Source organism: Mya arenaria, chromosome 3 (assembly GCF_026914265.1).
Source record: "Mya arenaria isolate MELC-2E11 chromosome 3, ASM2691426v1".
Lineage (NCBI taxonomy): Eukaryota > Metazoa > Mollusca > Bivalvia > Myida > Myidae > Mya > Mya arenaria.
The window spans coordinates 46,604,373-46,632,150 of NC_069124.1; the positions used below are offsets into that span (position 1 = coordinate 46,604,373).

Below are 27,778 nucleotides of genomic sequence, written 5' to 3' on the forward strand. Positions count from 1 at the left end.
TATTGGCAGGTGTGCTACCGCGCGTGTACTGTAGTGGCAGGTGTATGGCCGTGTGTGTACTGTAGTAGCAGGTGTATTACCGTGAGTGTAGTGAAGTGGCAGGTTTATTGCCGTGGGTGTACTGTAGTGGCAGGTGTATTACCGTGAGTGTACTGTAATGACTAGTATATTACTATCAGTGCATTTCTATGAGAGTGTATGCTATACTGTAATATATGCATGTTTTAAATAGTCAGCATTTGCTTGCATTATAGTGACAAACGAAACGAGCGGGGCGGCGGTCTGTGCTTTGTTTGAGGCAAGCGGTGGTCAGTGTGAAAATGGATATGAATGTGCGACGGTCGAGGGGGCCCCAAGCTGTCTGTAAGTCTTGATTTATTGACTTTACCTTACATAATTCTTTTTTGTGCAAACATTTATCATTTACCAAATTAATGCAGGAAATAAATCGACCATTTAAGTTATTCTAAGAAATAATCAAAGATTGTTTGAGTCTTAAGCAGTACGCTGACGTCTTAAGTCTTTTGATACATTGGGCCGATAGATATTCTGAACAACAATGTCGTTAATCACGTTGTTAACTCTAAACAGTTCTAAGCATTCAACAAATTATATAGTATTTCAAAGGAGATAACGGATTAACCTACCTTTCGAGTAATTTAATTTAGAATTATTATACACTTGTTTAAATCAAGTGCTTTTATTGTCCGAAAATAGAAATGAAATGGCTAAATGTTATGCCATTGTATAATGTAGCCATTATAAAACTGTAAACAATGCTCAATTTGCAATATATTTCAATTTTCTATTTCAGTCGACAAGAAACCTCAGGTATGTTGTTTATGATCCAACATTTAATATCAACGCTAAATTCAAAAGTTGAAACAAATAATGTTTGCGCAATGAAAAATAGTTTGATAATAACATGAGTATATTGTTTGTATTAGAAGTGTTTCAGCTAAAGTCAATGGAAGGGTGTTGCAGCTTGTCTTGTTTTGTGGTACCCTTCGGCCTTCTTAAAAACTAAGCCCTTAAGACAATCAAAAATGTCTTTTGTTTTGACTAGATACTATAAAATGAGTGTTATTTCATACTGTTTTCATATTAGGCATGTGAAAGCTATTATCACTTTAATAAAACACAAATCCTAACAGTGTTACCCTTCTTCACAGCGCGATGCAATGTTTCATTTACTCCATAAGCACCCCGTCTGTGAAATGCAGCACCTGTCCTTATACAACTTGGCTAACCCCCTAGATTTATTCCTGTAACAGTTATTGAAGGAATACGGTGTCAACTTTTTGCTATGGTGAATTTTATTAATAAAAAATATACTCTTTTGCAGATGGAATGACCTTGATCATTGTGGTTGTGACATGCAGCTTAGTCTTTCTTTTAATCACAAGTATTTTCATCTGCGCAACGCTTCGCGCATACCGGATACGGAAGTTAAAGAGAAAAACCTCCTCACTGGAGTAAGTAATACACACCCTTGTTACGCAATTAACATTGCATGCACAAAATAAATGTCTGATACTGTTATTCTAAATTTTAAAAGGCCCACTGAGTGTAAGCTGCTCATTTTATTGCTATCAAAACGTTTAAAGAACTTCATATCAATCGTAAAAATCGTATATTATGGTTATTATAAACAAAGTTTTGGACACTTTGATACGAGCGAGATAGTTTTCGGATAGAACAAACCGGCAAAACCGCCTCTGGAAGGAGTTTGGATTGTTTCGGTTTTCGTTAAACAAAGGACAAAACTGGTTTTCATTTTATTTGAAACAGCCACAACAAATTAACAGTTTGTAAATCGATATAAAACGAAAACTTGTTTATTACCAACAAAAACGCCCTCAATTAATACTGCACCTCAACTTACAGTTCGAGAGACAAGAGAAACTGGGACGATTATCCATCTCAGATAGCTCCTTATGGAAATGTGCCTAATTGGCGGGATCAGGCGCACGGTTACCGGCCTTATATGCCCGAGGTTAGGCTTGGAACCAAGCATTTACGCCGGAGCTATGAAAGCAAGAGCGGTAAATCACGTGATTCCCATATATCCGACCACGTGGTGAAAGTTGATCTTCCACGGAGTCTAACTAAATGTAAGTATATTAAATGTTAAATACTTGTAAACTTATTGAATTATCTCACTTCCAGCGTTCACACATTGTCATAAAGACAACTGAATAAGGGCGAAAATCAGTTTCTCTGCATCTAGGGACAGTTGAATGATTTGACGTTTTGTGGGAGGGCGTGCTCTGGTGCTCTGATGTGCAACCACAACATATGTCCTGGGCCAACTGTTTGCCTTAAATGAAAAAAATAAAAATAAAATTATAAAAAAAACACAAAGGGGGATGTGCCTGTGGTCAGTTTAATCATTTGTTATGGCTCTCGCACGACAACTGTTGAAATGCTTATCGACTATGCTTAAAGTTTCCATATAATCATATTGGATGTTTGACATGCTTATATTGAAATGACTGTTTTATCTCCCTAGAAATTAATCTCTAAAAAAATAATAAATATAAAAAGATGCTTATTTGACACGATCAATTGTAAAAATGTTAAATTATCAGTCGAACACGTATCTCAGCTGTTGTTCAATTGAACTTGGACATTTATAAAAACGTTAGTATTGTTAACTGTCTGTAAAGTAATTAAATCTATGTTATGACTAGAAAATTATGTTTCACATCTTTTACAGCTTACGACAACTCAGCGTTTGAGTATGAGAGAACACTGGAAAAAAGTTATCTGAACTCAGCGGTAAGTTGGTGAAAGGTTGTGGATATTTCATGTCGGAATTGAGCTTATGTTATTTTTTTATAAAGGAGTCTTGTATCTTGTAGTTTGTATTTTGTATCTTGTGTTTTGTATATTGTTCTAAACGTACCAATCCGGTAACCCAAAAAGTTTAAGTTACAAATTATCTTATTAGCATTTACAATTTTTTTTATATAGTTCAAACGTACGGGGTAATTTGGAGTGGCCGGATAAGGCAGGTGGCCTTTTAAAGCAGGTGGCCCGTCAACCAGGTTTGACTGTTATGTGCAACAAGTGTTATTAACTTGTGCTTTGTCGCTCTGGCTGTCACCATGTTGCGCGATAATATGGTCTTCTGTGAATAAATTGTTATTGAACTACTGGCGAAAATGGTTAATACTTAATTTGGCCATATTAACAACGTCCGATCGCTTTTTCGACTAAATATTTTTGAACAGATATACTATCTATTTCGAAACGACCATTATTAACCAGTTTTTGCAATTTTTATTTGATATTGCTACTAAATGGTTTAATTAAATTGGTAACATGGACATAGTATTTAACTGAAATTCTCAATCGTGCGATATTTGTTTTACCTTGTTGAGCAGATAGCCCGAAATTTCATAGCTAATATGTTTTCATTACCAGCTAGTGAAGGTTATACCTATACGCATTGTTTATTGGAATTTTTCACACTGTTGTCAAGTATAAATCAAATATGTAGAACGCTGTAATTGTGGCGGATCCGTTGACACGGTAGATTGTCAATCTAGGGGTCTTAGGTTTGATTCCCCGCCGCACCCATTTTAGTATGAAAATACTAATCGTTTTCCGGGAGGTGTACTTGTGCACATTAAAGAACCAGGGAGGCTCAAACAAGGGTTACATTCTGGCTGTGCACTATGCACCAATACCCTTAAGAGACTAACAATCCTATTGTAGCACTCTCCGAATGGGCAGGCCCGAATGCGAGTATAAATAACCTAAAAAAAACACCACCTGTAATTGTAGAACATGATAATACGTACAACAGAATCCGGCGAATGTATAGCCCACTTTTTGTTTTATTTCATTTTTCCAGAAAAAATCACAAAATGGAATGCCCTTTATGAAGTTCCACATATATATTTCATATATATTTCACATATTTTCTATGCTCTTAACAGAGTTTTCACATATATATATTTCATTTTATTTCATTTTTCCAGAACTAAAACTTCGATGAAGAACAAATCCGGTGCCTTTCAAACAGATGGACATCTATCTTTTGTCATTCTCTATTTGCTCAACACATCATGTCCACTGGTACAGCAGAATAAAATATATTGAATCCAAGAATACCTCCCAAAAATTGTGCAGTAAATGATATTCTCCTTTTTCGTTTATTATTAAATTGTTGTGTCACTCATATGTATTGTTATTTTTTAAGGATTTTTACATGATCATTGCTTTGTATTCATTCTGTTCTGTTTCGGTTTGTGCCATACAACTATCTTATCATTGAACGTGCAGAATTTAGTATCTAGATATCTGAATAATTAGTAAAATAGGTTTTCGTGAGAAAAACACCATTGTTGTAATTGTTTCTGAAACATAAAAAAGTGTATTTATTTATTTTAATTTATTTATTTATCTATTTGATAAAAGACAATAAGGTTGTAAACTTCCAACTTTGGCCATTTACAAAATATCTATAAGTGGCCAAGACACATATTTTTGTGACATCAACTATTTATACATCGTTCTGAGTGTGGTTTTGGGTTATAATTATTTACTGTTTTTCTAATCCACGTCGTCACCCTTTTATCACACTATTATTAATATATATCATGATTTATGAAACCATATTTCTACATGCTCTGTTATTTCATGTACATGTAGTTTTGTTGCATTTATTTCACATCCGTCGGTACCCAGACTACTGATTATTTGAATGTCTACCTTCATTGGAGTCACACTGCTGTTAGCGGAATACTGTTTTGTTGGCTCCGACGATATTCCAATATTATATAGTTCGTGAGTCCCGACGATATTTAAAAAATAGTTCGTGGGTTCCGACGATGTTCGATTAATAAGTTTGTGTGTCCTAGTGATCTTTGACAATGTTATCATATAAAATCAAACATGCCAGTCGTGTTCGATTTATTTATTAAAATTGTTGTTAGATTATATACATGTTTTTTTTGCCAAACTTTACATTCTTATTTTGCATTTCTAATATTAAACAGATTTTATCAACTTACATTTACGTATGTGTCTTCATGTTCCCCAATTTCTCGGTCGAATATGTGAACTATTTGATTTGTGGTTTCAAAATAATAACGCCTTTTTCAGTCTCTTCAAACAAGGATATATTGTTTTTAAATGAACTCGTTTACAAGGATGGATCGAGGAGTTGACGTTAGAGGCGGCGTTACTTAGGGTATCAAACCTTTGACGTGCGCCCCTCCCTCAGAACCGAAATGAATATTGCATAAAATGTTTGTTGCTCCCTAAAGAAACATTTACACTTTTTAGTTCGAAATGATGCATTTTGAGCATATTTTGTTTCTTTTATCTCCTATATTGACCATTTAAAACGTTAACGTTTTTTTTACTTCAGGGGTACATCCCTCTCTCTTTACCTGCTAGTGGTTTATAACGTGTCTTAAGTAAAAACACGGCTTACCGTGTTCAGGTTCATGTCATCGTCAATGGGATTACCGTGATGATCCATATTTATTCATTCAGAAATCCTCTGCGGAAATAACCTCTCTATGTTAGAGGCTTTCGAGAGGCATTTCGTGTTGAACACTTAGAAAGTTACCATACATTTTAAACAATTAAATCAGCGTCGGCCTGCGCCTGCTTGTATTCGTTTGGCATTTCCTGTTTAAGTTTGAAAGAAAGTTTGACGACTTAATGGCTTCACGGAGGGTGCACCCTTCCCCCTTTATCTGCTAGAGGTTTATAATGTGTCTTAAAAACACGGGTAACCGTGTTCAGGTACAGGCCGTCGCTAATTGGATCACCATGAGGATACACATTAACTCATTTAGAAATCCCCCGACGGAATTATAGAGGCATTCGAGAGCCATTTCGTGTTGAAAACTATGAAAGTTACCATAAATTTTAAACAATTAAATCGACGCCGGCCTGCGCCTGCCTGTTTTCGTCTGACAATTCTTGAAAAACTAAGTACTGTACTTTCATGGGTGCTTATGAGCTTGAAATATTTCGGTACTGATTTGTTTACTTTCTGGTCTAATTGAAGGACAGAATACGTTCATGTTTTTATTTGCTGCAAAGGTTATGCGATGTACATGTCTTTTGTGGGATGAGTTGCCTTCTTGCGGTCATGCCTTGAATAAAACTCTGCCTGGGACAACATTCGGGAGTTTCAAGATTTTCAGATTGGATAGGTTTTAGTAGGTTTCCTGATCAATATATATCAACAAAACCCTTTAGAGAAATATTTTATTATAGAGCAATATTTATGCAAATAGCTACAGAAACAAGCTCAGTAGCAAACAGTTTAAACATAAATCCGGTTTAGTGGCACTGGGCAAACGCCAAAGACATAGAACACACAATCACAAACAAGAAACATAGAAGAACAGCATAAAAGTCCACAAACAGCACAGTGCGTACATACTATATATATATATATACAAAAATAGGTATGTCTATCAAGAATTGTAAGTTACCGCCTTGGAACGGTCAGTAAAATGTAAATTTACTGGGGGTTTAAATCAGTTTATGTGCAAAAATCTCACTCTTATCCCACCAATTCTTAATGAAGATAAAACGCAAAAGGTAAATCTTATCAAAGTATGCATTAACTTGAGAAAACTTATCAATAAAACAAATAATAATAAACGTATAGGTAAACCCCAAGTAATTCTCCGATTAGAGATCCCAACTCTATCTGATCCCTATCTCTATCTGTATTTATCTCTATCAAACACGCAGGATATGATTTTTTGTTAAAGAAGATCTGGTATTCTAGTAAGACGATCGTAGTTGTAAATGTGGAAAGCATGATTTGAATTCAATAAAAAGCAACATTCACGTATATCAAAGCAAAAATATTAACCATACTTCAAAACACATATATAAATTTGTCTGAAATACACACTACCAATAGCAAGGGTGAAACCTACTCCCATTTCCAGTGTCATTTACCCACCATCCTTCTTTCCCTCCCCCTTCCACTAGGTTATCCTTTACCTCCCCATGAGTAATCCTCCATTCCTCCTGGTATTTCTTTACCTCCCCTTGTGTTATCCTTCACCAAACTGGAGTGATCCTTTATTTTCCCAGGGTATTCCTTTACATCACCCTGTATTATCCTTTACCTCCCCATGAGTAATCCATCATTCCTCCTGGTATTTCTTTACCTTCCCCTTAGTAATCCTTCATCACCCCTCGAGTTATCCTTTAAGCACCCAGGTATGCCCTTACCTCCCCCGGTTAATTCTCCTTTCCTTCACCACTCTTAGAGCAATCTAATCCTTCATATCCCCAAGTAATTCTTCATTCTCCCTCGAGAGACCCTTTTTTCCACCGGATTATCCTTTAGCCCCCCCCCCCCCCCCCAATAATTGTTCACTTGATCACCCCCCCCCCCGAATAATCCTTCATGTCTCATTGAGTGACCTTTAACCCCCTCTCCCGCCCCGTCCTGCAGAATAGTATTTTACCCCCCCCCCGTGTTATCAATCATACGCTCCCTATTTTGATAAACAATTACTATAAAGCGATTTTAAGTAACAATGCCTAAGTTTTCCCGCATCACCAGCCGAAAACAATGAAATATCGTAGTAGTAGGATTTTTCTGATTTAATAGTTCAATTGTGGAGAAGCTTATGTAAAGAATGTTATTGCATCATTTTCGAGGTGACGTTGCATTATAATAAGGTTTATACAGCTGTTTGCAATTGTCCATAAAATGGCAACATGCGTCACACAAATTACACACTCGGGAAATAAAGCATTTAACGGACCTTTGCAAATTTTAACGACTTAAAGGTTTCATAAACCCTGTATTCGAGAGAACACAGCGTTATTTCGAGGAAATATTTTCGTTATGTCAAAGAAGTCATATGTGAAAACTCTTTAAAGAGCATATGTGAAAACACAATATAAAGGATATGTGAAAATATGTGGAACTTCATTAAGGGTATTTAATTTTGTGATTTTTTAAAAGGCATCAGGCGATTCCAATTACACAAAACAGAAACTCCAGACAAACAGTCAGGTGGCATGATTTTTGTTGCGCTAATTACGAAAAACAATCAAAAATAACAACAACAATAACAATATTAACATAAGAATCATTGAAAAATAATAAATGTGATTCCTTAATTCTCACATAAGTTCAAATTAAAACCTTCCCTCTTCTTAATATGGCCACCTTCAGAATGTTGCTAAAACAATTATCAAAAACTAATGTCCATCGTCTCTGTATTTTCATTCAAACTTATTTTCGGACATTGAGTCCCATTTTAACAAAACTTTGAGTCAATCCAGTTTGAGAACCTCGTGTAGCCCGATTTGAGGTTACCGAAGAGAATTTTCGCATCCCGGGCGAGAGCGCGGAGGTCCAGGATGAAGATCGTGCCAAACACAAGGACGAACATGGCTATGCCGAGGTAGCCAATGCTTGCCGCGCTCTGTCGCTCATCTGAGGCGCTTTCTTTCTCCGCTGAAACTGAGGATAACTTATCCTTTTTCACCTGAAACACACACAAACAAGAACAAGCATTGTAATTCGGTATATTTTAGTTCACCAAATCTTACCTAATTAAACCACCGCTATAGTAGTATTTCTATTTATTGCGGACATATGCTTGACGGGCAGTCACTAAACAATAGAGTGATAACTATGACGGGTCGTTTAGCCGCCGTAGTCTCAGTATCTAGTGATACATTTATGGTAATTTGAAAGTTCAAGTCCGGCCTCAAAGCTAACTACTCTAAGACAGCAGCGGTTGACATTGGTCAGCTGTCACAGTCAGAGACTTCAACTGCCAAATCAATGACACCATACACGGTGTAGAAAAAATCACATAAACGTTCCAAGAGACATTTTAACCCTATCTGGAATTCCGAGTGTAGCTGCTTACAGTACCATACACTTTAGCTGCGTTTTACAGAAGTGTCATCATATACATTGGCCTAACACAATTAACATTTGAACATAACTTCAATTCTGCCAACAGTACCATAGACGTCAGCTGCGTTATACAGAAGTGCCATATCCATTGTACTTATAAAAGACACAGTTGAACAAACCTTGAATTCTATCTGTAGCTGCCAACAATACCATAAATTTAAGCTAGTTATACAGTAGTGTCATCACATCGGTTGGTCTCAATGAAGACACGTTTGAACATTCATATAACTCTGATTCCAGCTGCCAGATAAGTGCAAGATACCTTGTGCCAAGGTGCTTCTACAATTAAACCCTAGCCAAGTAACTGTACATTTGTTAGCCTTTCCACGTTACCTGTAAGTTCTGGTGTTCTGCATCTGTCGTCAGGGATATTTACTCCAACCTATGTTATCCTCCCCGATGGTAAAACCACACACGGAAAATTCTTAGTTACATTCAAACTAACCTGGTGTTCTGAAGTTGTCGTCAGACAAAGAGACTCCGGCCTAAAGTTTACTGCTCGATGTTAAAATCTCGCACGGAAGTTTCTTAGTTACATTCCAACTAACCTAGTGTTCTATTGCAGTCGTCCAAAGAACAAAAGTCAGCCTATGGTATTCACCCTAATGTTAAAACCTTGCACGGCACTTCCAACCGACATGATGTTCTGTAGATTTCGTCGTAGAAATTGACTCCCACCTTTGTTATCTTCCACGATGTTAACACCCCACAAGGGAGTGCCTTTGTTACATTATTACTATTCTGGTGTTCTGTAGCTGTCGTTAGAGAAAGATACCCAAGCCTATGTTATTATCCACGATGTTAACACCCCACAAGGGAGTGCCTTAGTTACATTATTACTATTCTGGTGTTCTGTAGCTGTCGTAAGAGAAAGATACCCCAGCCTATGTTATTATCCCCGATGTTAACACCTCACAAGGGAGTGCCTTAGTTACATTATTACCAATCTGGTGTTCTGTAGCTGTCGTAAGAGAAAGATACCCCAGCCTATGTTATCATCCCCGATGTTATCTAAAACCTCGCAGTGAAGTTTTTTAATGACATTCCAACTTACCTTGAGGTCTGACTATAGCTGCTTGTTCTAGCAGTGTAGTTTTTCAATGACTTTCCAACTTACCTTGAGGTCTGACTATTGCTGCTTATTCTAGCAGTGAAGTTTTTCAATGACTTTCCAACTTACCTTGAGGTCTGACTATAGCTGCTTATTCTAGCAGTGAAGTTTTCAATGACTTTCCAACTTACTTTGAGGTCTGACTATAGCTGCTTATTCTAGCAGTGAAGTTTTTCAATGACATTCCAACTTACCTTGAGGTCTGACTATAGCTGCTTGTTCTAGCAGTGAAGTTTTTCAATGACTTTCCAACTTACCTTGAGGTCTGAATATAGCTGCTTGTTCTAGCAGTGAAGTTTTTCAATGACTTTCCAACTTACCTTGAGGTCTGACTATAGCTGCTTATTCTAGCAGTGAAGTTTTTCAATGACTTTCCAACTTACCTTGAGGTCTGACTCTAGCTGCTGGTTCTTTTCCCTGTAAGCTTCTTCCAGCTCATCCATTGTCAGATTCTTTTCGCGTTCGTATTTCTCCGCCCAGGAGCATGGACATTTGCATATCGTCCAGCACTCCTCCGGCGGCCTGTCCGGTCGCTGCAGGCACACCGGCCACACCGGCTTATTCACGATAGACGACCCTGGCATGCGGATAATGATTTGGAATAATGTGTGTGTCAGTGACATTTCAAGTTCGATAAGATGATTTTTACATACACTTCAAAATTTAACAATTATTTAAAAAAACTATAAGCAATATTGAAATGAACTGAAGTAAAATCTGATTTATTTAGATAGGCTTATTACTTACTTACTACTAATAAAGTAATTACTTATTAAGCTATTTATTCATTTCGTGGTTCTCATGACAAATTTCATACTGCAGTTATGCATAGTAATGCTATGATATATCGCTGGTAGGAGTGAGTCCTTAGATAAATCTGAAGACATTTGTATTTAGGTTAAATGCCACTTAATGTTTTACAGGTCATATGACACCGAAGAAGGGGTCATTTTTATAAATTGACTGCATTTTACCTGTGGCATTGGCACTACAGTCTTCACCGAAGCCACCGTCTAGGTCTGCGTCTGAAAATACAAAACCAGTGTTCGTTTAAAGCTGCTCTCTCACAGATTGACAGTCTTGACTTTATTTTTATGTTTTCTCTCATCATTTTTGAATCAATGGCTTCCATTCAGTAATATAAGAAACACTCACTAATACAAATTCACTGACAAATCTCGTTTGTTTTGAAAACTGCTGAAAAACTCATTTTTCTTTAAGCGCCATTAACTCATTTAGTCACGAAACACCAATTTTAGCACGTAAATATGAAAAACTGCGATCTCATCTTTTGATAGCAGCACTATAACACTGATATCCAGACATTAATTACTATGGCTAATTTCAAATCAAAATTATGAAAAGTTGTCAAATCGGTCAATCTGTTAGAGTGCAGCTTTAACAAAATGATACAAATGTGATTACAAATCAGTTGTTTGTTGTTGTTTTGTCAGGAGAAATAAGAACTGAATATAAAAGTAAATAACGGATTGAATTAGACATCATTATAGATTCTCGATGCCGAACTATCCAATTGCAAAAGGTGACAACAAAAATGATAACTTTGGTTTTAAGTATCTTCAAACAAAGAACAACATTTCAATTTGTTTAAGAATAAACATTTAAATAAATGTGTAAAGACAACATTCGTTGATGTTATTTTTTAAAATTTTAAATAATGTTTATTTTATATGTAAAACCCCTCAGATAAACCGTGTACCTTGGTATCCCGACTTCACACGCAGAGTACTCGGGTTCGAACCCCAGACAAAGTAATTCTACTTAGAATTAGCATTATTTAGCTCTATTGGGCAATGTTGTTCAATCGTATACGTCATCATGTTGTTATGTATGTATGACCTGAGTGAAATAAGATGATTACTTTGAATCCTGCTGCCAGCACAATTTGTTTTAAGTTACGATTAGATCATTATATTAAAAAAAATAAGTTCGAAAATTTCAGAAAAAAAACAATACAAAGAAGAATGAAGAAATACAAATATACATTGTTTGCATTTAAGTGAAATCATATCATAATAAGTCATTAAAAGTGACACTGCGTATGCGAGTATGGAAGTGTGTTAACCTCCTCGTGCAAGACTTATGTATATGCAGTATTTCAAATATTCAAGGGGACTTGGGCGACAAGTCATCCAAAATGACCGTACCCCACTCCCTCATGCATGCAGCACACAAAAACTAATAATAATTGAAGCATAGTCACTGCCGTATAAATTATGAACTATATGACTCATTTATATGAAAAGAAGTCAAAATATAGTTTGCTCAAAGGTACTGTACACCAGATTGGCACCAAAAAAGTTTTTTTCTGTGACGAATCTCAGGACAATTATCTTATAGAATGTGTTACGCTTTGATATCATAATTGTAAAAAAGTACCAAAATGACCGGGTGTCGAACCCGTGACGCCAAAACTGCAGTCCATCGTCGTATCCACTGAGCTACGACGGCTTTGTCTAATTGGGTGACATAATTAAGCTATACACCTACCTCGGTAATATTACGTGATAACACCGACTAGCAAATCACACATAAGGAATGAATTATATCTGGTAGACATACCCAGTAATCTTTTTAATGGGAAAATACGAAATAACTGCTCAACTTAAATAAATTGTAAACTATGTGGTACTTTAGTTAGTAAGTTTCAATGTATTGTACACATCGATGCCAAGTTTATGTCAGTTTTCGACATTTTTTCTTTTTTTCCCGCTATTTTATCATACGGGGGTACAGCCCCTTTAAAATAAAACGTACATTTTCGCTGATCGGCCTGTATGAAACATGTATGCTTTATCCTTCTTAGAATCTGTATAAGCTGGGGCATTCTGAATCAGAACATCATTTAACTATTTCACAAATATACGTTTAACCTTCTCGGTAGACTCCATATCCGGTGTAGCACGTATCTTCATCCGCTAGCCCGTCACAGTCGTTGTCAATTCCATCCCCTACCGTACCCACGGACGTCTGACAGCTATCCGTCTCAAACTGTTAGTTTAAATTTAATAGTTATTTATGTTCCTAATATATTGATAAGTATAATTGATTTATTATATATTCATATAAGCAACCAGGCAATAGACACACATTTATTAAAAATGAAATATAAATGTAAACACTTGTTATCCAAAGACACCTGTAGTTTAAGTATCTTATAAAATAGCGTACGACAAAATAATGTAAGATGATGTTTTTAGTTACCTATGATGTGAGGGTCACACATTAAATAGAACATTCTACTTGCCAAATGAAATATACATTTCATTAACTGACTTTTAATGATGTTAGCTTCAAAATGGTATCATACATATTTAGAAACAATAATTTAAAAAAATGAACGTAAGACATGCGCTTTAATCAGATAGCCCAAAATTCCCAATGTTATTTGGTAGTCGGTTAACAGATTGTAACCCCATCAAGCTGATTGCAATCCCCCTTCAGCTGCACTTTACCACACTTCGGCAGCTGATTGTAATATCTCTTACGCAGATTGTAATCCATTCAAGCTGATTGTTATCCCCATTCTACTGATTGTAATCCCCATTCTACTGATTGTGATCCCCATCCAACTGATTGTAATCCCCATCCAGCTGATTGTAATCCCCATCCAGCTGATTGTAAAACCCATCCAGCTGATTGTGATCCCCAACCAGCTGATTGTAATAACCATCCAGCTGATTGTAATCCACATCCTACTGATTGTAATCCCCATCCAGCTGATTGTAATCCCCATCCTACTGATTGTAATCCCCATCCAGCTGATTGTAATCCCCATCCTACTGATTGTAATCCCCAACCAGCTGATTGTAATAACCATCCAGCTGATTGTAATCCCCATCCTACTGATTGTAATCCCCATCCAGCTGATTGTTATACCCATCCAGCTGATTGCTATACCTATCCAGCTGATTGTAATACCCATCCAGCTGATCGTAATACCAATACAGCTGATTGCAAATCCCACTCAAGCTGATTGTAATACCAATCCAGCTGAGTGTATTCCCCATCCAGCTATTTGTAATACCCATCTAGCTGATTGTAATCCAAATCCAGCTGATTGAAATCCCCCTCAAGCTGATTGTAATACCAATCCAGCTGAGTGTATTCCGCATCCAGCTATTTGTAATACCCATCTAGCTGATTGTAATACCAATCCAGCTGATTGTAACTCCCCCTCAAGATGATTGTAATACCAATCCAGCTGAGTGTATTCCCCATCCAGCTATTTGTAATACCCCTCAAGCTGATTGTAATCCAAATCCAGCTGATTGAAATCCCCCTCAAGCTGATTGTAATACCAATCCAGCTGAGTGTATTCCCCATCCAGCTATTTTTAATACCCATCTAGCTGATTGTAATACCAATCCAGCTGATTGTACCCCTCCTTTCTAGCTAGAACACGTTCACCCCATAGTCAGTTCTCAATTAAACAATTATAAGTAAAGCAATGTATTTTATTGATATTTGTTAGTGTCAACGGTGTTATGTTTTGTCAGTTGGTTGCCAATAAGTTTAACCATTTCAAGATTGAAGCTGTATTAGATATGTATTCCGCCTTTCTCAACTCCCTTAACTGTTTCAGTCTTAATTGCAACCAAGTAACCGGGTAGTGTTGAATGGATGTTTTGTTATTGAAATATATACCCATTAAGAGTCTTATATATTGTTTCTAGAAATAAAACACCATTTCCTAGTAAAATGTCAGTATCACTTTATTAATATATTTAAAAAGAAAATATTACATTGCTTCTCATAAAAAAACCTTTAGAAAAGGACTTTCATAAGTTGTTACAATTTACCCATTTCGCATCCGGTCCGTGGACAGTGTAACTTGGCACAATGAACCAGGAATTGATATCTGTCATAACCACTGTAAACCCAAATGAAGGCCCTTCGTTCAACCAGTTAAAGTAAAAATTGTTTTTAATGCTCGTGGAATCACCGGTTGTGGTCGTATTGTGTTGCTGACCGCTCGAGAAAAAGGAGTGGACACTTCCGGTGTCGAAGTTCATTTCATCGCTCAAAATACCAGTTGGAGCCACTGCCAGAAATCCGCTCATGAAATTATGAGGCGCCGGCAGAAGGTGGAATGATGCGTAACGTGGTTCAGTCGGGTTGTAGAACAAAATGCTCACTCCTATTGCTTCGTTTGAGTTTATGTGATAATGACTAGACAGATCGATATCTTGTTCCACGAAGTCTCCGCGATCATACAAAACATGAAGCGCATCAAAACCTCCGGTGATGTTAACAATGGTGTTGTCGGAATTTGTAACAATCTTTAATTTGGCATCAAACGGTCTGTTTGCGGTACTGTCACCAAATGACGGAATAGTATAATATGTAGACCACGTCATTAGTGCAGGGACTTGGTAAAATATATAATTCTCATATGCAGATGAAAATTGTCCGCAGAATATAGATGAAGGCCTTGTAAACTTGATGTAGGTTCCTGTATAGTCTTTGCCTTTGCCACCTTCCATATAATTTCCTTGAACAGAAACTGTTCTGCCAGAGGGCGGCCATCTTGGATTATTACTTCTTTCAAAAACTGAGTCTTTAGAATGTTTTGTGAACCAGATTATTTTTGCATCTTCAAAAGCAGACACCGGGTAACAACCACGGGGCCTATTACCATCACCCCGATCAAGCACCATCAATTCCATTCCAAAAGAATCCAAGGGTTGCACCGGTATGTTCATGATGGGGTATTTGTTGGTGGTGTCTGGGTGTTTAATAAAAACATTCACAGCAACGTCCGCATCGCTAAACACGTGAATTAAAAGAACAGTCGACTTAGACACGTACTCCAAACAGTCATACATTCTAATCTGGCGGTTGTAGGTCGTTCCAGGTATGACCGAGGTGCCACTGCCTACTGCAATGTGCGTATTTAGGGCGAGAGGTGTTACGTATATACGACAATAGTTGGTCCCTTTGGGTACGACGAGTAAAAATTCTCGACCGAAACTGTCAGCAACACCTTGAAATAAATATATAATACATTTTTAGTTATATAAGTGAAATCCTTACAAAGCGTTTGTGTATATTAGTGGATATTCTGTGGTTAAACTTTCTTAGTTTCCTCGGGTACTAAATGTAAGGTACAGCTCATGAAATCCTTGTAAAATGTTTGTGTATATTTGTGAAATTTTGTGGTTAAAATGACTAAGTTTTATTTGGTACTACATGTAAAGTAAAGCTAATGAAATCCCTGTAAAATGTTTGTGTATATTAGTGGATATTTCTTTGCTTAAAAGTTTCCAATGGTACTACATGTAAAGTAAAGCTAAACTTGACGGGAAAACGAGCAGACAAGTAAATTGGAATGTGTCGCACATAAGTTGTTGATAAAAACTTACATTTGCCACAATATTTAGCGCACTGCTGTTCCGCGAATGCTTCATGTTGAAGACCCCGGCAAAAATCCTTTCCATACGAAGAACAGTTATTCCTCTTATCTTCACAACGCCATGCTGTAAACACGAACATCGTTATGAATAAATCATATTTGTGTGAAACAAAAATATAACTGACTTTAATTTAAATCATACATCAATCATAACCGTGTTAACGAAATAACAATTGTTTTGTTTCAGTGTAAGATCGTAATATATTTCACCAACTGAGCACCAAAAGCTATATTTCACAAATGGCGTAGCAACGAGTGAAATATTTACTTTTGGTGTTCACAGGGTGACGTATTTTGCCGTCGCACACAGAAACAAACTTTTTTTCTTTATATCATATTCTAGAAAGGATATGAAAAGACTTGTTATTGTAGTTTTTCAGAAACATGTGCCAAATTGAAAGCAAAATGAACGTCATTTTCGGAATGACGTAGATGAACTTGTGTCCTAGCCCTTTGCGCGCTGATGTTTAATCTGGACGAGAGAATGGGCTTATATTTCAAAACAATGAAAAATGTCAAATTGAAAGTTTTACTGTTTAAAACATCATTTTTATTTCACTAATACAACTCTATAAACTACCGGGGAAAGCATATGATAAACATCGTTATAATTACGGTGTGTTTTCTTTTCTTTTCTAAGTTATAGCTACAACATGTTAAGAAAAATCTTAATGAAAAAGATAAGTAAGATTTTACCTAAGATGTTTACCCATGAAAGTGCAGATAGGCAATCATTAAGTACTAGGCTAAATTAAGAATGTCAACTTTCGCGGGTGCTTAAAGGTACTTACACTACAACACATCCAATATACACTCCCATCAGCCAATGAGGCAGTATTCTAAGACGGTTTAAAGGCCTGAAGAAATATTTGGCCGAAAATTTAGGTTGTATTCTAAACTCTATTAAAATACAATACAATACAACGATTGTGAAGCAACATATCAATGTAGCTCATTGACTCTATATTACGCGAGAGAGCGGTCTAAAGATGTGTAGGTGGTGGGAGTGTGAATCGCAGAATCCGAAGGAAGGCCATTTGCCCGGCAATGAACTACAGTTAGCACCGGCGGAGAAATAAACTTGAACATTGAGCTACAGAGCCGAATCGAACCATATTCAGAGCTTGTCTGTTTGGGTTGTTGGTTATTGTGCTATTAAAGGGATTTGTTCACGTTTTATTCGGTCAGATATCTTCCAGTTGTTGTTGATAAAAGTAAGTAATATAACTCAATTTGAACTAAATTTTAAAACATTTGTTGCCAACATATAATCAATGAAAAACTCCCTTTAATGAATAATGCACAATGTACAATGATAGAAAAAGTCAAACACAAGATAAGGGCCCAGACGACACCCAACGAGATACACAAACGTACAAAACTATCTTTATCAATACCACGGCGGACACAACACATGGTTATGGTTGAAAATGCTCCAATGTGTCTTCCGTTGTAGTGCTAATGTGTAGAAAATAGACATAAACGGCGAGTTTGGTCGCAAAGCTTTCTCTTTGAGTAATTTATACGAGTACAATTTAACAAATCGGGAATGAAGTTCCACATAACGCTGATTATTTGTTGTTTTAATTGTAGACGTTCTGAACTAAAATCAAATAACTTGCTAGAGCTTAATGTTGACAACGTAAACATCTGGATTTTTATGAACGTTCACAAAATCGAGCCTTACACATGCACCAAACATAGACACTTAAGATCTAAAATCTGTTACAATGCATTCTTTTGTAAATAAAACGCTACACATATGTGAGTGGTGGTTAAATCCAACGGAACGATGACACTTATCGTGAAAATCCAGATTTTTACGTGGTCAACATTAAACTCTTGCAATTTCTAGAAAATCAGCCCTTGGTTTTTATCCGTTACCTTTTCATTTAAAACATCACATAGTTAAGTCTTTGAGGAACTACCGCAAGCTTTCCCGCTTTTTCTCGTTTAACTCGCATACACATATGAAATGGAAAACTAAGAGACCATAATCATCGTTTTTGTCCATTTTTAACTCATTGGCACTACAAAGGTAGACATTTTCAACACAAGTATTGTGGCTCAAATGATTGTCCGCCTTGAATACAAATTGGTAACAGTAGACTCAAATCGGATTGACTTGTCCCTGCACTTTAAAAGACGCATTTGTACCGTTGTGTAGCGAAAGGAATACTTACGATTGGCACTTTCGTACATCATACAGCCAGCAGGATTCACAAATTCTGTAATTAGACAAATCTTGTTATTATAGCTATATTTGCATTCTGCAGTGACTCGCAATGATATTGTGTCATCACAAATACCAGCAGGACTTACACACTGTTTACTTAGACAAACGAGTCTTTCTACAGTTATACAGTGAGTCGTTACTGACTTTTGTACATCAGAGATGATTAAAATATTATGGAATTCAACAAATTTGTTTTTTAGCTATGCATTGAGCCGCAGTTGACATAGACGGTAATTGTTTGTTTCAGTGTAAGATCGTAATATATTTCACCAAGCAAAGCCAGCCACGAGTGAAATATTCATTTTTGGTGTTCACGAGGTGAAACATATTGCACTAAAACAAACATATCTTTAATTTTATTATATGCCTAAATTTCACTATTTGAAACAGTGAAATATCATTTTTATTTCACTGATAAATCTCTATAAACTACCGGAAGGCATATAATAATAGAACGTTTTCTGACACCTGAAGATCACATTCATTTTAAACAAATCTACATGAAAAGGCAAAGACCCCTAAGAATGAGATATCAGGTGGGTTATTGGGAGGGGGGGGGGGTGCAATATTGTTGTGTAATGTTGTCTATCTATGTAGTAATAGGGAACGTTAAGAAAAATAATGCATTCAATTTACCGTAATTAAAAATTGCCTCCCTAGTGAGTCCTGACATTTCAAGTGTAGTAAAAGGTTTATCGAGATTGACCGTGGACCCGTCAGGGCAGTTTTGGCCCAATTTCACCCCCGCTCCAAAGCAAAAAGCCAGTCCACCAGTTTCATTCCTCTCTTTAAACCAGAAGAACAGCATGTCACCTCCACAGCCATCAATTGCCTTATCGTACCTGGGGAAAAGCATCGTGTATTCTATAAAAAAAGATATCTTCCCTCAGCATGAGGGTTCTGTGATATATTCGGAATTGAATGCAAAAAAAAGTAGAAAGAGTTATAGGACAATACGAATCGTAGGAAATTCGTGAAGGAGACTTTAATAGCCGAACTTCAAATACGTTGGATTACTTAGTGTTTGACAGATTTCTTGATAATGACCTAGATCAGCAATTAATTTGTATATTTGAAAACTCAAAAAAAACAACGCTGAATAACATGTCAAAGTTGATTAATAATGAAAACATTTTAAAACTAGTAGTTATTTTCCCTTTTATCCATAATCAGGGGCGGCTCCAGGATTCGATGTTAGAGGCGCGTAACTTGGGGCGACATTACCATTTGACGTGCGGCCCTCTTTCAGAACCAAGTAGCTCTGAGTATACTTATTGTTATCCAACACCAGTACATGGTAGTTCTCATCATTGACAAAAATATACCAGACCCAACCCTTCTTTTTTCTTCTATCTTTAGAGGTAGTTTGCATTATCATTAATCAGAGGTTCGACAGTGGTACATCTTACGCTATGGTGTACGCATAGTAGCATCGCTCTGGTGTACGAGAATGATACAAAGTAATCAACACGTCTTTAAATGCACAACTACATGGTAAGGAATCACGTGATGTACAGGGGTTCACATATGGGTCGCCACGGGTCACAGCCGATGTTAACAAACAAGTAAGTTACGTTAATTTCGTTATAAATTTTTTGACAGAAACAAATATGAAAACATTTCTTAGCCTATAAAAGACTATGCCATTATCTGCTTCTATACGGATAAAATACTATAGTTTGCTTGTATTTTAATGATGCAATCCTTGGCCAAAATTTCATCTTGACGGAATTTTGTAGAACGATGCAACGCTAAAACTTAGGCCAATATTTGAACTAAAGGGTTGCTGACTTCGCGGAACTAACTTACTTTGTATCAATCTGTTTGGGAGTGGTACACGATCCCGACTGGCACTTTGCGGAACTAACTTACGTGGTATCAATCTGTTTGGTAGTGTTACACGATTCCGACTGGCACTTGGTCATAAGGATGCTTGCATGGTTAACTTTCAGAAGCAGTTTGGTGGTTGACGATCGAAATAGCAACAATCCATCCCCACAGAGTTGGGTCCGCAGTCTTAACACGTCGCCGTTAAATTGGTTCGAGCTCAAATCGAGAATGTGGGGTTGTATCAGTCCTGAATCTGGGTTAAATGTTGAGGTGCCCTTGAATCCCTCTGAATTGAAAAACAAATGACAAGTTAAAAGGATGAATTCAATTTTAGCGGACAATAATATGGGTTTATGTATCAGTTCAGAATCTGGGTTAAATGTTGAGGTGCCCTTGAATCCCTCTGAATTGAAAAACAAATGACAAGTTAAAAGGATGAATTCAATTTTAGCGGACAATAATATGGGTATATGTATCAGTCCAGAATCTGGGTTAAATGTTGAGGTGCCCTTGAATCCCTCTGAATTGAAAAACAAATGACAAGTTAAAAGGATGAATTCAATTTTAGCGGACAATACTATGGGTATATGTATCAGTTCAGAATCTGGGTTAAATGTTGAGGTGCCCTTGAATCCCTCTGAATTGAAAAACAAATGACAAGTTAAAAGGATGAATTCAATTTTAGCGGACAATAATATGGGTATATGTATCAGTCCAGAATCTGGGTTAAATGTTGAGGTGCCCTTGAATACCTCTGAATTGAAAAACAAATGACAAGTTAAAAGGATGAATTCAATTTTAGCGGACAATAATATGGGTATGTATCAGTCCAGAATCTGGATTAAATGTTGCGGTGCCATTGAATCCCTCTGAATTGAAAAACAAATGACAAGTTAAAAGGATGAATTCAATTTTAGCGGACAATAATATGGGTATGTATCAGTCCAGAATCTGGATTAAATGTTGAGGTGCCCTTGAATCCCTCTGAATTGAAAAACAAATGACAAGTTAAAAGGATGAATTCAATTTTAGCGGACAATAATATGGGTATGTATCAGTCCAGAATCTGAATTAAATGTTGAGGTGCCCTTGAATCCCTCTGAATCGAAAAACAAATGACAAGTCAAAAGAATGAATTAAATTTTAGCGGACAATAATATGGGTATGTATCAGTCCAGAATCTGGGTTAAATGTTGAGGTGCCCTTGAATCCCTCTGAACTGAAAAACAAATGACAAGTTAAAAGGATGAATTCAATTTTAGCGGACAATAATATGGGGTTGTATCAGTCCAATATCTGAATAAAATGCTGAGGTGCCCTTGAATCCCTTTGAATTGAAAAACAAATGACAAGTTAAAAGGATGAATTCAATTTTAGCGGACAATAATATGGGTATGTATCAGTCCAGAATCTGGGTTAAATGCTGAGGTGCCCTTGAATCCCTCTGAATTGAAAAACAAATGACAAGTTAAAAGGATGAATTCAATTTTAGCGGACAATAATATGGGTCTGTATCAACCCAGAATCTGGGTTAAATGTTGAGGTGCCCTTGAATCCCTCTGAATTGAAAAACAAATGACAAGTCAAAAGAATGAATTCAATTTTAGCGGACAATAATATGGGTATGTATCAGTCCAGAATCTGAATTAAATGTTGAGGTGCCCTTGAATCCCTCTGAATTGAAAAACAAATGACAAGTCAAAAGAATGAATTCAATTTTAGCGGACAATAATATGGGTATGTATCAGTCCAGAATCTGAGTTAAATGTTGAGGTGCCCTTGAATCCCTCTGAATTGAAAAACAAATGACAAGTCAAAAGAATGAATTCAATTTTAGCGGACAATAATATGGGTATGTATCAGTCCAGAATCTGGATTAAATGTTGCGGTGCCATTGTATCCCTCTGAATTGAAAAACAAATGACAAGTTAAAAGGATGAATTCAATTTTAGCGGACAATAATATGGGTATGTATCAGTCCTGAATCTGGGTTAAATGCTGAGGTGCCCTTGAATCCCTCTGAATTGAAAAACAAATGACAAGTTAAAAGGATGAATTCAATTTTAGCGGACAATAATATGGGTATGTATCAGTCCAGAATCTGGGTTAAATGTTGAGGTGCCCTTGAATCCCTCTGAATTGAAAAACAAATGACAAGTTAAAAGGATGAATTCAATTTTAGTGGACAATAATATGGGTATGTATCAGTCCAGAATCTGGGTTAAATGTTGCGGTGCCATTGAATCCCTCGAATTAAAAAATGACAAGTTTAAAAGTTATTTCAATTTAAGTGCAGAGTATGTTTTTTATGCGTTTGAAGTTGTAATGCACCACAGTTCTCAGTTAGATGTTGTTGTTGTTTTTGGTTGTTGTTTTTGTTTCGTTTTTTTTTTGTTTTGATTTTTTGTTTTCGGGGGGGGGGGCGGTTTATCACGTGATTGTTATGAAAGGTAGAACCGGGTGAGTATGGCATCCTACGTGACAGGTGGAAACTGGCAGACTTCCGCAAATGCGCATGTTTTGTCATTTTTTAAACTCAAACTCATTTTAAACGCATTGTCATTTACATGTATATCTAAATCATTCAATATTTAGTTAATACACAAACTGTTCCATAGCATGACGGACCGTGCACATGCCTTCGTGTGAACAGAACAGAACTATATTTAGGAATAAGACCGCCGCGAAAAAGACATACACCTTGCTTACACAGCGGAACCGGCTTCTATACAATCAAAATGTACTCAACTCAAATATCATTCGGAACTCCTAGGCAATTTTCCATCGAAAACAACCTCGGATGTTTATGGGCGGTTTACAATATAAAAATCCTTAAAATTTAACTACGCTGCATGAAGATCGCGAAGTAATTTTTTAAGCAGAGGTGTTCCGAATGCCCAAATATTCGTTAACATTCAAAGTCCCTACCTACCTCTGCACGTGTTTGGGGTCACCGGATCTTCAGGCTCTTGTCGAAGTAAGGAACTCTGCAATCACAAATAGCGGTTCGTTAAAAACTGAAGTTTTAAATATCATAACGTTTACGTAACGTTAGTTTGAAACAATCCAATGCATGTATGTTATTTCTCTTAAGTCAATATGAATTAATTGCTAGATTTTCATCCATTTTTTTAAATGGGGATAGGGGATGTAACATTTCATTTCTTATTTTTCTCGTTTTGCCGTTGAAAGTTTGTTCATGCTCCATTCTTGTCTAGACGAACCACGAACACCATCGTAACAATTCTCCTTTTTTAACATATGAATGTTATACATCAACACCGGCTGGTATGAATAATCGCCGTCCCCGGACAGTACCGGACCGATACGCAAATACCATCCCCAGTATAACATTTTTATTTGAGCCAATGAAATATAAAGGGCGGCGGAAAAAGAAGGGGCGGGTGGGGATGAAAATTTAGCAATTATTTATGGTCGCCATAACTTGTCTTACCTGAAGACTTTTTCAGAAAAAAATAAACATACAGTATAATATTTTTTAACGTTTTAATGTCAATAAAATTTGTTCAAAATTTACTGGATGCGAGTTTAAAAAGGTAAATTTTGATTTCAAAGAAAAAACTATTCAATGTTTAATTTTTAAACATTACAATAGGTTTGATATGGAACTCGAATCCTGGGATGCGTTTAAGAGCTATTTTACGATTATGTTTTATCAATATCGTCTCTGAAAGGCACCCTTTATGTTTTACTGGTTAGCCAAATATCAGAACATTGACTTGCCCCTGTGTTGGCCCAGACGAGCGGCATGGTGGCTGTCTGATGACACTGGACAATGCCTGTCACACCTAAACCGTTTGGTTTATAATCTTTTACTTCTTCAAACGTCCTATTATCAAGTTCCACAGCGTAGCTTTGAGATCCAGTCGAGTCTACAGTGGCCACCCGCAGCGCCGTATAGTCGACAATGGTGGAGTAACTCGACCTCATCTCTGTGCCATTAACTTTAAGTTCTGTAGGGGTCTTGTATTCATAGTCCATATCGAATTTGTCTGGACAATTGAGAAGAAAAACAAATTCATATTCACTTGTCACTAACTGGATGTCGGTATTCTCGAACTTTCTAGTCCAAGTAATTACTAGACACAAGGTGATACAATTGCAAGAAAAAAAGAAAACTATTGACATCTTTGTACACAATGCAATAAACATGACTAACTGATGAATCACATCGCATACAAAATGTACATCTTTCACAGTTTTTGCGCATTTTTCCTATTCGAAATTTAATGGGGGCTGTCTACCAAATAAATCGCAGTTAGTTTAAACATAGCGTCGGTATATTTATCTGTACTCATAAACAGATATGATTTAAATTGGGAAACCATTATTCGCTATTTTTAAACGGAGAAACTCAGATGAGACAACAACATTATTGTTGCGTTTATTCTTTTGGTCATGTAAAATGATGTATTTTCGGCCTCCAACTAGCACACATTGACAATTCTAGGCTTGTTTTGAGGAAATACTGTATCTGCCGATTTTGGGACCATCTGGTGTCAAGTTCCTTTAAAAATTACCAATTTACGTTCTGCTAATTACACTTGTATATAAACAGATGTGTTCAATAAAGATATACAAAATGGTACCTTAATGTTATTTTGGTAATAGTCCTAGAAGTACATGCATGAGGTATATATATATGTAGTACTATTTCAAAAATAAAAATAATGAATTATAATAATCGATTAGCAATAGTGTGCTGCCGACAAAACTACGATACACACACTTTATAACACAGTGTTGGCATTCATCATGTCTTTACGACTCCTTTCTTATCACTAGATGTCTACATACTTGCAACGAGGTGCAGCCGCGCAAGGTTGGCCTCATCCCCACAGACGCCTTTCGCCAGGGTAGTGTGTGCCTCTAGGGGTGGGACGTATGTCATACTGACACTCGTAGTGTCCTTTGGCTGCAAGTATTGCACTCCCCCCACCTGCATCACCTACGAAAAGTGGTAAAAATTTGGGGGAAAATGTTAAATTAAAATTTAGCTCGATTGTGAAGACATTGCATTTCTGTCCTTGATGTTACTCGATTCTGTGTTACCTCAATGTGAGAGCCGGATAGCTATACAACTGATTGATTTCTTTCACGCTAATGCTCAATGTGGTCTTTGAGAGTTTTATTGACGACAACGTGTTGTCTAGCATTCTTACAGTGTATAAAATAATCCACATAAAAACTAAATGTTGTCAATTACAACGAAGACAATATTTTATCTTTGTTCATTTTTATTATATCACGAAACCGCAAGCCTCTGTTGCTTCTATCGCAAAACAAACAATTGGCGAACACGTGCATGCCAAAGAACGCCAGGGCGGAGTATGCCTAGGTACGCCCGAGTGTACTGGAGTACGCCAAGGTACGCCAGAGCGGAGATCGCCTAGGTACGTCAGGGCGTACTAGAGTATGCCTAGGTATGCCAGGACGTACTGGAGTAGGCCTAGGTACGTCCGAGTGTACTGCATAATGCATAAGTACGCCAGGGCGTACTTGAATATGCCTAGGTACGCCAGGGTGTACTGGAGTATGCCTAGGTACGTCAGGACGTACTGGAGAATACCTAGGTACGCCAGGACGTACTGTAGTATGCCTAGGTACGCCAGGACGTACTGGATCATGCCTAGGTACGCCAGGACGTACAGGGGTGTACTTTAGTACTCTCGTTTGTACTGAAGTATGCCTAGGTAGGCCAAGACGAACTGGAGTATGTCAGGAAGTACTGGAGAATGCCCAGGTACGCCAAATGTACTGGGGTATACTTAAGTATTCCCGAGTGTTAAGAAGTATGCCTAGGTACCCCCGAGTGTACTGGAGTATGCCTAGGTACCCCCGAGTGTACTGGAGTATGCCTAGGAACGCCAGGACGCAGGACGAACTGGGGTATATTTAAGTACTCCCGAGTGTACTGGGTTACACCAAGGTACGCCAAGACGTACTGGAGAATGCCTAGGTACGCCAGGGCGTACTAGAGTATGCCTATGTACGCAAGGACGTCCTGGAGTATACCTAGGTACACCAGGACGTAATGGAGTATGCCAAGGTACGCAAACATGTACTGGAGAATGCTTAGGTACTCCCGTGTGTACTGAAGTATGCCTAGGTACGCCAGGACGTACTTGAGTATGCCTTGGTACGCCAGGACATACTGGGGTATACTTCAGTACTCCCGAGTGGTCTGAATTATGCCTAGGTACGTCAGGACGTACTGGAGTATGCCTAGGTACGCTAAGATGTACTGGAAAATGCCTAGGTACACCACTTCGTACGTGAGTATGTGTAGGTACGCGAGGACGTACTGGAGTATGCCTAGGTACGCCAGGATGTACTAGGGTATGCCTAGGTACGCCAGGACGTACTTGGGAATGCCTTGGTACGTCAGGACGTACTGGAGTATGCTTAGATACGCCAGGACGTGATTGAGAATGCCTAGGTACGCCAGGACGTACTGGGGAATGCCTAGGTACGCAAGGACGTACTGGTGTATGCTTAGATACGCCAGGACGTACTTGAGAATGCCTAGGTACGTCAGGACGTACTCGAGTATGCCTTGGTACGCCAGGAATTTCTGGAGATTGCCTAGGCACGCAAGGACGTACTGGAGTATGCCTAGGTACGCCAGGACGTACTGGAGTATATTTTAGTACTCCCGAGTGTACTGGAGAATGCCTAGGTACGCCAGGACGTACTGGGGTATGCCTAGGTACGCCAGGGTGTACTGGAGTATGCCTAAGTACGCTAAGACGTACTGGTGTATGCCTAGGTACGCCATGACGTACTGGTGTATGCTTAGATACGCCGGGACGTAATTGAGAATGCCTAGGTACGTCAGGACGTACTGGAGTATACTTTAGTACTCCCGAGTGTACGAGTGTACTGGAGAATGCCTAGGTACGCCAAGACGTACTGGGGTATGCCTTGGTACGCCAGGGTGTACTGGAGTATGCCTAAGTACGCCAGGACGTACTGGTGTATGCCTAGGTACGCCAGGACGTACTGGAGAATACCTAGGTACGCCAGGACGTACTGGGGAATGCCTTGGTACGCAAGGACGTACTGGTGTATGCTTATATACGCCAGGACGTAATTGAGAATGCCTAGGTACGTCATGACGTACTCGAGTATGCCTAGGTACGCCAGGAATTTTTGGAGATTGCCTAGGTACGCCAGGACGTACTGGAGTATACTTTAGTACTCCCG

At 37.7% G+C, this 27,778-nt stretch overlaps 2 protein-coding genes across 3 annotated transcripts in view; one reads left to right on the forward strand and one right to left on the reverse strand.

The window, feature by feature from the left end:
* LOC128228243 (mucin-2-like) overlaps positions 1-5,023 on the forward strand; it is a 40,218-nt gene extending 35,195 nt beyond the window's left edge. For both annotated transcript variants that reach the window (XM_052939421.1, XM_052939420.1), the window contains 6 exons: positions 255-363; positions 815-831; positions 1,346-1,475; positions 1,888-2,114; positions 2,720-2,781; positions 3,990-5,023. In XM_052939421.1, the coding sequence (XP_052795381.1) occupies positions 255-363; positions 815-831; positions 1,346-1,475; positions 1,888-2,114; positions 2,720-2,781; positions 3,990-3,995 (551 nt within the window). In that variant the 3' untranslated portion in view covers positions 3,996-5,023. The remainder of the gene's footprint in view (positions 1-254; positions 364-814; positions 832-1,345; positions 1,476-1,887; positions 2,115-2,719; positions 2,782-3,989) is intronic.
* Positions 5,024-7,482: 2,459 nt separating this feature from the next.
* LOC128226688 (uncharacterized) overlaps positions 7,483-27,778 on the reverse strand; it is a 37,330-nt gene continuing 17,034 nt past the window's right edge. The window contains exons 7-18 of the mRNA XM_052936668.1: positions 25,370-25,520; positions 24,296-24,564; positions 23,484-23,538; positions 20,594-20,837; positions 19,358-19,563; positions 18,669-18,713; positions 16,436-16,549; positions 14,873-16,056; positions 12,944-13,061; positions 11,024-11,074; positions 10,433-10,626; positions 7,483-8,498 (exon numbers count right to left, since the gene is read on the reverse strand). Coding sequence (XP_052792628.1) covers positions 8,268-8,498; positions 10,433-10,626; positions 11,024-11,074; positions 12,944-13,061; positions 14,873-16,056; positions 16,436-16,549; positions 18,669-18,713; positions 19,358-19,563; positions 20,594-20,837; positions 23,484-23,538; positions 24,296-24,564; positions 25,370-25,520 — 2,862 coding nt within the window. The 3' untranslated portion in view covers positions 7,483-8,267. The remainder of the gene's footprint in view (positions 8,499-10,432; positions 10,627-11,023; positions 11,075-12,943; positions 13,062-14,872; positions 16,057-16,435; positions 16,550-18,668; positions 18,714-19,357; positions 19,564-20,593; positions 20,838-23,483; positions 23,539-24,295; positions 24,565-25,369; positions 25,521-27,778) is intronic.